Source organism: Phialemonium atrogriseum, assembly GCF_030411735.1.
Source record: "Phialemonium atrogriseum strain 8032-3 unplaced genomic scaffold QBC33scaffold_59, whole genome shotgun sequence".
NCBI classification, from domain to species: domain Eukaryota; kingdom Fungi; phylum Ascomycota; class Sordariomycetes; order Cephalothecales; family Cephalothecaceae; genus Phialemonium; species Phialemonium atrogriseum.
Genome location: NW_026848196.1, coordinates 4,889 through 16,867, shown reverse-complemented (window position 1 = coordinate 16,867; position 11,979 = coordinate 4,889). Strand labels below are relative to the sequence as shown.

The 11,979-nt window shown below is 51.5% G+C and overlaps 2 protein-coding genes across 2 annotated transcripts; both read left to right on the top strand.

The window, feature by feature from the left end:
- The first annotated feature begins 4,635 nt into the window (after nt 1-4,635).
- On the top strand, nt 4,636-5,641 carry QBC33DRAFT_502370 (antibiotic biosynthesis monooxygenase). Its single transcript, XM_060425725.1, has one exon. It carries the CDS (start codon nt 4,810-4,812, stop codon nt 5,482-5,484), a length of 675 nt encoding a protein of 224 aa, XP_060277906.1. The 5' UTR covers nt 4,636-4,809; the 3' UTR covers nt 5,485-5,641.
- Nucleotides 5,642-7,033: 1,392 nt separating this feature from the next.
- On the top strand, nt 7,034-8,194 carry QBC33DRAFT_604033 (uncharacterized protein; the record flags this gene model as incomplete). The annotated part of the gene is made up of 3 exons (XM_060432235.1): nt 7,034-7,451; nt 7,611-7,821; nt 7,892-8,194. Exons 1-3 carry the CDS (start codon nt 7,120-7,122, stop codon nt 8,192-8,194), a joined length of 846 nt encoding a protein of 281 aa, XP_060277905.1. The 5' UTR covers nt 7,034-7,119.
- Between the last annotated feature and the right edge of the window lie 3,785 nt (nt 8,195-11,979).

The window sequence follows — 11,979 nt, the reverse complement described above, 5'->3', positions numbered from 1 at the left end:
TTTCTGGAGAGGGAGATGGGCTCGGTGTGTCGCGCGAAGGGAGTCAAGTTTGCAGACAGAGGCTACCCCAAGACGTACAGGCCGCAGCTTACACTTAGACGACATACATCCGCAGAGCCTCGCAGACCGCATTCTCCACCTGCTTAAGAAGCTCCTCTACACCTGCTTAAGAAGCTCCTCTACACCTGCTTAAGAAGCTCCTCTACACCTGCTTAAGAAGCTCCTCTACCATGGCTGAGTTCGTACAAGCGCAGATGTTCGGCACAACCTTCGAGATCACCTCAAGCTACTCCAACCTGCTGCCCATTTGCATGTTCCATCCCACTCCAACTAGTGGGATCCATTACTAGAGAAGCACCGAGATTCTTTGAGAACACCACTCTGCCACCACGCACACGCGTGGCCCGCCACCACGACGGCAAAGTACACGCGCACCAGCGTCAGCGCCGTGATCGTCACCATGCTAACAGCCATCTCGCGCGCCTGCAAGTCTTCCTCGCGCTCAAAGTGCTTTTCATCTTTCGATCACTCTACTTGTGCGCTATCGGTCTCTGGCTAATATTTAGCTTTAGCAGACGTATACCTCCCGCTTAGAGCAGCATTCCCAAGCTACTCGACTCTCGAAGGGGCTTTACACAGGCTTAGTGTCTGACCTGACAGGGCTCTCACCCTCTATGGCGGCCCGTTCCAGGGAGCTCGGAAGGCACCGCGCCAAAAAGGCATTTTTACAATGTTCTAGGTTGCGAACACTGAGATGAACCAGTTTTGCAGCAGGTATACCTGGTCCTGTTGGTCGAAAACGCCACCAATACCACCTGTAGAGCAAGTTGTATGAAAGGACAAGCACAAACGTAGACTACTCTATGACAGTGTCGCTCCACAGCTCTGTGAACACGAACGCACGCATGCTTCTATTATAGTTGCTCTGTGAGCAGCTGAGGCAGAACATGGGCGAGTGGCTGTATAGGCTTGACATCTCGGCAGCCATCAGGTCAGTCAACAAGCTCACCTCGTCCCTACCGAGCCTCCTTGCCAATATGGTCTTGTTGATCCTTACGTTTGTGTATGGCGTATCCATGCCTTCAATGTTATAGTCGCGGGTGTAGGGCCTAGGTCTGCGCGGGGCGAGGTGGACAAGCTGGGGCTCCTTGACGCTCCCGCGACAACCGGCTTTGTCGGAGTGGTGTGCGCAATAGTCGGTGGTGTATAGGCACACGTATGGTCAGGGGACGTAGCAGACCACAAGGCTATCTCCTGCATGCTCACGACAGACTTGACTCGGTTCGTATTCGGGGTCAAGTCCACCTTCTAGCTGCTGATGAACAACCCGCCCTGGCGACTGCTGTTTGGTCCCTGCACTTGGTCTACACTCCCAGGGTTGGGGACGTGCTCTGGTCGATGCACACGTACTTGTTGCAGGATGGGTCCTCGCATGAGTCCTCGCAGGAGTCGACCAACGAGTGCATTGCGTCTCCCTGGCTCCGTCCTCCCTCTAGGTCCTGACAATATCCCTGTTCACATTCACGCACGGGTAATTATATGTTCATCGAGTGCCCATGCTACAAAGTCCTCGGTTCTAGGCACCACTCGGTCGCCAGTGTAACCATCAACCACAGTCTGATCGACCTGTTGCCGTCCTTTTTCTTCAGTACGTGAGCAGATAGTTGATCCTCCTTCTTGAGGGTATAGACAACCACGCTAACTATTAGGATCAAGTGCCTCTTCAAGACCATAGGCCTCCCACACTCCTCCTGTTCAGACATGTCCCTGTACACGCTTAGGCACTTCCGCAGTAGGGTCTCTAAACTAGATGCAGGTTGGGCGTGCTGATATCGTCTGCGCATCCTATACACCATGACATCACAAAGTGCGTGTCATGGTAGTAGAACAGGGACGTGTACCACTGGCACAGCTCCATGCAGACTGTCCGTAGCCTCTTTACATACCACCGGCACACAAGAATGGCAAGACCGAAACCAAACCCGAGGAAAGCTCCTTAAGGGCAAGGTCACCGGTGCGCACTGCCGCCTCGACACAGGCATCCGCGGCTAGTATTTTAAGCCAAGCTGCTCTTCCATTTTCTATGCACTCAACCATGTATAGATCAAACCTCCCACTGAGAGGCCCGTTGGAGATTCGCACCTCCTTCGGGTGTAAGAGACACAGGGATAGTCTAGATAGGCGTGTCCCTCGAAAGTAAAGGCCGTGACGCTGGATCTGTCAGCTGTGATGAAGGGACCCGTGGCGACCCGCCCTACTAGATGCTTCGGCTGTGAGGGCGGCCACAAAAGCTCCTAAGGGGTGATAGTGTAGCTAGTGTTTAAGTAGGATCTAGTCCAAGTGAGGCATGAGAACTGACAGCATAAGAAAAGAGGGGGAGGAGTGGCAGGCTCTCCTTCTCGACGCCATTGGTATGCCCATAGTGGCGATCTATGTCGCTAAAGGGGTGTTCTTGATGTTATTCTGGCAGCTAGGTGCTAAAGGGGCAGATAGTTCCTAATTAACACAGGTATGTAGTAGCATAGTGGAGGTTATGCTCTAGGGGTATTGTTGGGGATGAGTGGGTAGGTTGGGGCATGGGTAGTCCCTCATCTATGTTGTTAAATCTAGGAATCGTACAAAGTCTAACTGATATCATTACAGGTGCAGGCGGAAACTTCCTTGTTGGAACGTAAACAGTTATAGCCTTACTCCCATTCTTGTCGGGATGTGTGGAAAGCTCGATCTGGTGCTATTTTTGGAGATGTAGTGATAGGCACTGGCCGAACAACACGAGGAGTTTGTACCTGTGAGGCTGGAAATTGTGACGTCAAACTACAAGCGATGCCCTGAGGAGGAGGCGGTTGCGGGGGTCACTGACGAAGCCGAAGGCTGGGAGCCTAGACACTAGTCGAATCCTTCCAGGAGACTCTTTTCCTCTCCAATGAAAGCCAGTTCTAACCCTGTGCATCTTCATATAGGCGATCCGAGTCAAAGTCAGCCCTGAGGGGAGAGCTTGGACTGTTCTCAAACACGCTATTCAACTGGGGCGTTTGCTCAGTTTGGCAAGACAGCTGCTCGTCGTCTCCCTATCGTTATATTAGTCTACAAGAGGTGCATCTAGTCATCATCTGGTTATCATCCGGTCATGCTTTGTAGTGGGAGTTGCTAGAATGCACAGTACCTAATTAATGAACATCAATGGTTTGGGGGGGAAAGAGAAAGGGGGGAGGGACGCCCGCGGCTAGGTTGGCGCCTTACAGAGCGACAGCTTCGGCAGAACGACTAGATTCTATACCCATGGATCCCGCAACCCAGGGGAGATAACAGCAGGCCAAAGAAGCCCAGGCAAGTGGCCTGGCAGGCCCATTAAGCACCCATGAATATTGCCTGGCCTGGGTTGTTGATTTGGAAGTGAATCTTATATGAAACGATGCATGTCACGGAGGGAGACAGGGGGAGATGTCGCGCGGTGACGGGCTGGTGCTGTAAGTATCGGGGTTGGATTTGTCGATAGCTTTCGATCCATCATCCCAGCCCTCTTGAACATCTCAAAGAGAGCGTCTGGGATGGTGCAACGACGATCGAGTCTCCCGTGTGGATGCCCAAGGGGTCAAAGTTCTCCATCCTCACAAAGTCCGCCAGCTGCAACGTCACAGAGAGACTGGAACAAAAAGGGAATTATTCTTGGCAAGGTCGTTGACGAGAGCCAAGGGCCCTGCACCCATCAGGGCGCTAGGGAAGCCAAGTCAGATAAGGTTAGCATTTCCAGAGCAGGGTGATGACTCTCGGCCGACTTCCCCATAGACACCGCCTCATTCGGGGTGGGGTTAAGACAGGCGAACAAACGCCTTCCTCGTTGCCCCAGCCGTGTCCCTTCTGGTTGCGCTCGGTCGGCTCAGGTTCAAGACCTCGCGTTCAAACGCCAAAGGCGATCGCAATGACGACAGCCATATGCTTAGATGCCCGTATCCGTCAGTATAACCAGGCGCAGGCTGCTAGGCGTCCCATAGTAGTGCAGCCTGTACTTCCTGGGAAGCCCATCGACGTTTCTCGTTGCCTACCCGATGATGGCCACTCCTCTCGTGTCCAGTTAATGCACCCTACGTAGCTTCACCAACGTCCTACGATTACCTAGGGTATGCACCTGTGCCCCTGCGAGAGGCCTTCAGCTTTGCCCCCTATTCCCGCGACTCGATCAGCTTCGCCTTGAAGAAGTCAAGCGCATGCTCCCCTCTCCAAAGTCCTAGATAGGTAGCCTGCTTGTCGTCGTGGAACTTGGCAAGGTACGTTTTGATGTCCTCAGCGCTGATGGCTTGCCTGCTTTTGACACTAGGGTGGTGTTCTCTCACAGGTCACAGGCAAGCTGGAGATGTCCCTCTTGAATGTTTCAATAATGCACGGCAAGCCAGCAGTTGATGGAAGCAGCTGCTTGCCTAGGACAGGAAGGAGACTTCGAGGTACTCATTTTAGTCAGGCATTGTCTTGTCTAAGTCTTACCTAAAGTACATCACAAGACACCTGCCCCGCATCTGTTAGAAGCACACTCTTGAGGCCAAAAATGACGTGTTATTTGGCCAATCGGGGCAATAACTCTCCGTAAATGCGGGCACTTACTCATACACCCAAGACACCGCAGCTTCGGACCATTCCAATCAAACCCTATTTATAGTGTGACTTGCCTATCCAACTTCAAGTCTACTATAATCAACTGCTATCAAAGAAAGCCGTCACTCGAAAAGCATCAAACTTGCAAATACACGATTCGATTTCAGCCCCAAAGAACCTAATTACCCCAATAATCATCACCACCCCTCCAAACCCCCCAAAATGTTCACCGTCATCTTCGAAGTCCGCCCAGCCAAATGGGACGCGTACCTCGCCCTAGCCAAGTCCCTCCGCCCGGCACTAGAGCAAGTAGAAGGTTTCACCCGCAACATCCGCTACCGCAGCCTGCGCCGCGACGGCTGGCTGCTCTCGCTATCAGACTGGGCCGACGAGAAGGCGCTGGTGCGGTGGCGCACGCGCGAGGCGCACCACTGCGCCCAGCAGCGGGGCCGCGAGGAGGTACTGGAGGATTACCACCTGCGTGTCGGGGAGGTTGTCGTCGACGAGGGCGGGGGCTCGCGCGAGGACGTTACGCGGGTCGGCACAGGTCCGGCCGTCACGTTGCTGGAGATAGGAGGAGGGGTGATGACGGAGAGGGAGGAAGCCTATGCCGATGCCGACACCTTGGCCCGCGCCATGGGGTTGGATACGTCTGCCGTGGGGCTTGTGTCGTGGGATGTTTTCAACGTGGTCCTCTCGCCTCAGGACCTAATACTGGTGTGCACGTGGGAGACCGAGTCGGCTGCGATTGCTTTTTCGAACGGATTAAGAGGCAAGGGCAGGGAAGGGATCAAGTGCCGCGTGGTGCGCGTGGTGCGCGACTACGGCAAGTACGACAGGCGTGAGGCACCGCAGTTTTACCCTGACGTGCCTGGCCAGGAGACATTGCATATGTGAGGAGTTCCCTACCCCTGAGTTAGACTCTCTGGTACGAGGTTGAGTAGACTGGTAACTTGAAATTACGGGTGAACAGCGAGTTTCCTATGCAAATTCTCATTGGCGTTGGGGCGTGAATCTTTTATGGAACTGACGCAGAGGAGTCGTCATCATCACGATGCCTAGACCGGGGCCTAGTCTAAGACAATGGATGGGAGACCTAGTGTGCAGCCTCTTCCTTGCCAGGGACTGGGCCCTCCGAGGCTGGGCCTGGCCTCACCTTTCTCCTCGCTCAGGTTGCGCGTTGTCGATTAGCACAACCTCTCATGGAAGGAAGGGAACCGCCTTGACTCACAGATTAAGGCACAACCAGAACAATGACGACACCCTAGAATCGAAGACACCGCCGTGGCCAACGGCCTGTGGCCGAGGTTCTTGCCGACTTTGCCAAGTCTAGTCTTTTTTCTGATACTCCCTCCCCCCTCCCCAGTTCTTATCTACAGCCCCGATGCCGAGACAAGTTGAAGGTTGAAGAATATATCAGCTTGGTAATGCTCCTAGAATCTCCAGGCTGACAAATAGATGTCCTGCAATATGAACTTGGATGAATTTAGACATGCGGTTATCTACATCGGCAAGGTCAGAGTAAGGGTAACCTGGTGAATCTGATTAGCCGAAGACGTTTTTAGATAAGGTCGTTATGCCAATCCCAGAGGTTAAAGTCTCTTCTTGGGAAGGATAATCCAAAAGATAGGTGGGAATGGGATACCAGGACGCACTCCACAGGAGGCGGTTCCTGGTTAGCGATCAGCGGGGGTAGGAAGGTTTGTAATAGCACTGGAGGTAAAGTTACGACTTAGCAAGCGCACGCCGATGGGAACAAAAGCAATTCATAGCGCCGCGGGGATCCAGATCCGCCCTACCGTCTCACAGGGCTCCCTGTTCAACAACAATGTGCCCAGATACCGATTCCCGTAATTTCTCTACAAGCGCAGCAGTCCTTCTTCAAACAGTCAATTTTCTTAAGGTTAACCTTCTCAATGCTCGTAGCTCTCTAACATATATACTGCCCAACTTGGGGAGTCATCTTAGCCTGCAGTCATACCCCAATCATACCGCGGACACGCCACACGTGTCCAGACGGGAATCCGGAGCATTGATCTATGGACAGCGACTGCGGAATCTTGATCTTCGGTACGACGCCGGCTCGTACACAGACACCAAAATTGCTAAACATCCTTCGCGTGCCCCCAAACATAGGGAGCTCACGCATGTTCAGCCAATTTCCCGAAATATTCTCACTCGCGGGGGCGGTCTCGGGCGGGCTGAACTTGAGGGAAGCAGGGGGTGCTATTGTGCATGTGCCAATGTTGTGGCTGGCTTTAGAATTGTCAACTTATTGAACGCCACCATTTATTTTTTCAGCTTTCAGCTCAACTGCTCCATGCATGGCCACCCAGTCCGGTAATTCATTCTCGTCTTGAGCTTGCAACCTTCAAGCCACAATAATTACATGCACTCTTCACATAATTATGGACCAGTTCTTTTCGTACTGTCAGGCAGGTCAACACTCCTCTACAACCTAGGAATTTCAAGTTTCGTCCAGACATACCTTCGTCGCACCAATCAGGCTTTCTTCCCTTCAAACCTGTCAAAATGAACAAGATGACATTGAACATCAAGACGCGGTGGCTTCTCGACCTTTATCCGTCGCAAACCATGGGTCAGAACTGGGGCCCTGATGAACGGTTGACTCCGAACCAAGCCCCCTTCGATCACACCGACAACAATCTCCTACGGGTGTTAGAGGCCCCCGTGAACGAGGTACAGCACTTTGCAGATGGAACTTGCGCTTGGGTTGTTCACGTTGCTCTCTTCGTTTTCGGCGTCCAAGGCACGTTATGGACTCAAACCGGCAATTTCGTCGACGCTACCACGCCGCTGGCAGCTGTGGACTACATCTTCGAGCCCAATAACCAGAACAACAGGTCCGTGTTCCTGATGCCTACTTCTTCAACGCTATTCCCACTGTTCCCAACCCAGGCAATCCGGGAGGTGGCGTGAAGACCACCTTCAGCGGCAATGTCCAGGTGCGCGAGAACCAGTGCTGCAAGATCAGCGGATTCAACCGGTATGCTGGATACAAGGACGTCTAAGGACGTCTGCTCGCACCTCATCCCCAAGCGCCTGGGGCCGTCCGGCGTCGACAGCATCATCTATCGGTACACCGGTATGGTATCCAACTGGCAGAACCACCGACCCGACTGGGACTGCCGCGTGGCCGTCTTGCTATATGGCGCGCTGGATGGCTTTGTCGACTCGTTCACCATGGGGTTCTACAACCCGGATCCGACCGCTGTATGTGTCATGCTTTCATTGCCCTTTGCACAATCATGCCCTAAAGCTTACTTTAAAACCCAATCCCCAGACCCAATACCAGGTCCACCAGTTTGTCGTCCCCGTTAGAGCTGCGGATCAGAACCTGGTCGGCCTCCAGGGCTGGACTAAGCTTGCACTCCGCTGGGAGTCGATCGTCACCACTGGGTTCCAGGTCGGTGCGAATGAAGTAAACCAGCTGAATCTGCACGACTCGGCGGTGAACTTTCCAGCCAACGGCGGCAACAACATTCCCAATCCGCCCTTCGAGGTTCTTGGGTGGCACTACGTGCAGTGTGTCTTACGCAAATGGTCAACCACTGCCTACCGGGGTTATGCGAATATCAACTGGTAATTAGAGCGTTCATCATGTAATTAGCATTGCTAGGAGACTAGGCTTCACTACCTTGGGATTATAAGACAGACACAGTTAATCAACAATAGATCCCGTGGAAGGCAACTAGAAAAGCGAAAGATAAACATTCCTCCCTACACGCCACTAGCAGTCTCTACCAATTGAAGGTCATATAATCACTCTGCATTGTCTCTCGTACTGAGTTGGCTCAGAGTCCCTGCAGCCAAGAGGCCTAGCTAGAACAGACCAAGAACTGGTTCTTTGAAGAATCCTCTCAAATTCAACAGGTGTTGAGACAGGGGTAGACTCGGTCCACGAGGAAAGCCAGAAGCTTGAACTAGATGCGGAACCACTATTCCTAGATCATGCGCAAACGAAGTCAAAACCCCACGCTAATTTCTAAACAAATATGTCCGTGGCCCAGAAAGGTCGTTTCAGCTTGCCACAGTTCGTCCCGCCCCGCTTGTCCTGCCCATACTAACCAAGCATGTTAAGAAATTTTGTCCAGTCATTTGTCGCCATTGCAGAATCATCTGCAAGTCCTAACCAGTCTAACCCTTAAGCAACAGTCTAGATCTAACTAATGCTGCGTGAAGTAACCACACTAAGGACAGACTATCGACTCCTGTCTCGCCTTTGGTCATATTCCAGCTAATTTCAGGCAAGCCCCTTAGAGGACTGGTTCCCTCAATGTATCGCAATATCAAAGCTACATCTAGGTACCACAGTTAATCATCGCTTAACAAGTGGCATAATGAGGATCACGTTTAATGAACACTTGCTTACCTTAAGCTGCTTGTTTGCACAACGGGAGATGAGATCACCGCTATAGCTTTGGGACGAAGTGGACTTGCATATTGCATCGCTCTAGGCAAGGGACACAACAAGCACCTGCAGCCGGCTCTCCTCGTTCACCTCAGACAGTTGATTTTGAGGTGGCGGGTAGTGGTGGTTCGGCACCACTATCACTAGCTGCATAATATGGGTATAAGGCTATTATTGAAATGCTTCTTGACTAGCGCCTGCGCCGCCTATATTCTGCCTCCACTCTGCTACATCAAGCTGGCCATGCGGTTGTATAGAACGTATATCGCCATGGCATCCAAAACTAGTGTTGCCCGTAAATCAGATGTCGGAAACTTCAAAATCATCATCACCTAGCCCGGCAAGGATCAATGGCCGAAGACTTTGGAAGATATCGATGCGGATCTCTCCCCCCTTTCCCCCCATCCTCGACATCTCCATTACGTCCTAGAGGATTGGTACCCCGCGGTTCAGCATGAGAGAGACCCCGTTTTATAGTCGGTGAGGACATGTAGAGCGAAGGTGACCCTGGGAGCCTGTTGGCTGGAGTTGAGAGATGGACTTGAATTAAGTTTGGTGTGCTGCGAGGCATAAGATTGGCTTAATAGCCACTACAGCCAAAGATCCTAAGGATCCCAAAGATGCTAATAATCTCAAAGATCTCTAAGATTGCCAGCAAAGACTACTTCCAAGCCACAATCCCTCAAACTTGCAGCTAGCTGCTCTGGCATGATGTCCGCTGTGGTTTAGCCAGAAGCTCGTAGCCAACATGGAACTTACAAAGAACGATGTTGTTTACAAAAACAACTATGGCTAAAAGCTCGCCTTTGGCGATTGGATATACTAGCTCCTGCAAGCCTTACCAACCAAGATTGCTATAACAAGCCTAAGCCTGATGACGAGAAGAATGACCTGGGATTTGTCTTTAGAGTTTTTGCTTCTTTATCTTATGTCATCTCTTCTCGCATCTTCGCATCTTTAATCCTTTTCTTTTCCTTTCTTACTGCAATTTCTTTTCTCTACCTTCCTCGCTAGCACAGGACATACCCTAGCGCAAGACCTACCCTGCTTGATGGGTTTTCAGGCTGAAGTGCAAAACCTATTCGCACCGCCTTGCACACACAGTCACATAGATATATGGATTATTTGATTGGAAACAAGTAGGAAGGAGATCTTAAGCCTACTAATGCCTAGGACGTCGATTGTATCGGCGCCCGTGGCAAGGATGTTAGCGGTGGACGCGAGTTTTTTTGAGTAAAACTTGCAGAAGGGGCTGCTGCAGGAGGCGAAGGGGAAAGGGGGAGAGATTGAGAAGGAAGCTGACCAAGTCTACCTAAATCTAGCTGCACTGAATCTCCCACGTGTCACCGCCGTTGTCTAAAAGGCTACCGAAACCAGAGTGAGGACGATGTTGACGCGGTTCTGAGGCGGACGTTGAGCGTGGTTGGGACCGCTAGACGGCCATTTATGAACTGCGGGTTCGATTTGGGGTTTTGGAATCTATAATCTTGGGAACAGGCCTCACTTGGACTACGAATAACAATACTGTGTTTGTCATCACTTGCCGTGGTAATTAGGCGAGTCAATTATGACAAGCGGTAGCTTTACCTCTTTTGCTGCACTAGTCTTTGTAATGTAATGTAAAGCTTATTAAATTAAGAAGGACCACATAGTAGGCAACGGTTAACTTGGACGACACACGAGCTCTCTCTCTCTTGTTTCCCCCAATGTAGGTGTCTAGTGAATTATTATTATTTAAATTGCACCCCCAGCTCATCCGTCAGCTTACCGGGGGATTAATATCCTTGAGTGCCTTCTTTATGGCGAGGACGGCGGTGGAACCATCTGCCTAGGGCGTAGTCGTATGATGGGCATTGCCGCAGCAGCCATAGCCTTGGAGTCTGGCAAGGATGTGGGCTCCCCAAGCTTTCGCAGCAGTAGAATTCTACGCGAATAGGAGGAATTCTCACGACTGGTAAAGTTTATATCATTAACTAAGGCAGTGTCAACACTTGGCCCCTGCTGCGGAGGGCTAGGCTATGGCAACCACGAGCCTCAGAAGCGCCCTTTGATCAGGTTCCTTTGGGGTCGTGGGTACCAGGTGCTATTGCTATTGCGTAGCTGCTGCTAAAAGCAGCTTCGATGGCAATGACAGTGGTGGCGATAGCAACAGCAACAGCAACAAGGGACTGACAGCAACTGCAACAACAGCAGCAGTATCAGCAGCAATTGGCAGGCTTTATTTGCACCGTCGTGCGGCTACCTCTCTCGGCAGCAAAAGCATTTCACAACATGGAAGAGATGGAAGTGCAAAGGATATGCTTACTATTCGCGTTTACATGCCTTGAATAGAGTAGGCTGCTTTTGAGTATCTAAATCCAGGAATAGGAGGATGAGAGAGTCGACTCCGCAGGCTTCTAGAATCCTTGATAACCACACCACGGCCTTCTCCGAGAGATGGTTGCAGAACAAAGTCCTGGAGACCCTCTACGGCGCCACCCAGCGCCTAATAGATATTTATCCCGCAGCCATACCACTCTCGCGTGCGCTCGATTCGGTAAAGCTTCAGTGATTCTAACCTTGGCGATAACATCTCGGTACATATCGAAACTGCACGCCTCCAACTATAAGTCTAGGTCGTCTTTGCTAATGTAGTTAGCGAATTTCCGTGGAATATCTGCAATACGTATCTGGTATAAGCGCGCAAGTACCTCCACCTAGCCTGAGCCAATCTGAGTTTAGTTGAGGCTCCCCTGCTCGTCAGACCCCCTTCTGTCGCTGTCTCCTTTTTACTTCTCGTGTCGACATTTCAAACACAGCGTAGGCAGTATAACTAGGTAATATTCCGTTCATGACGATGTCGGGTTTCGTTGGGACAGTCAACTAGGGAGCTAGTTCTACTAGGCAATGTTGACGGCATGGAACCCGCCAAACCCTTCTTTTCCACCGTTATAAGTGAACCCGCACCCTTGGGTTAATCA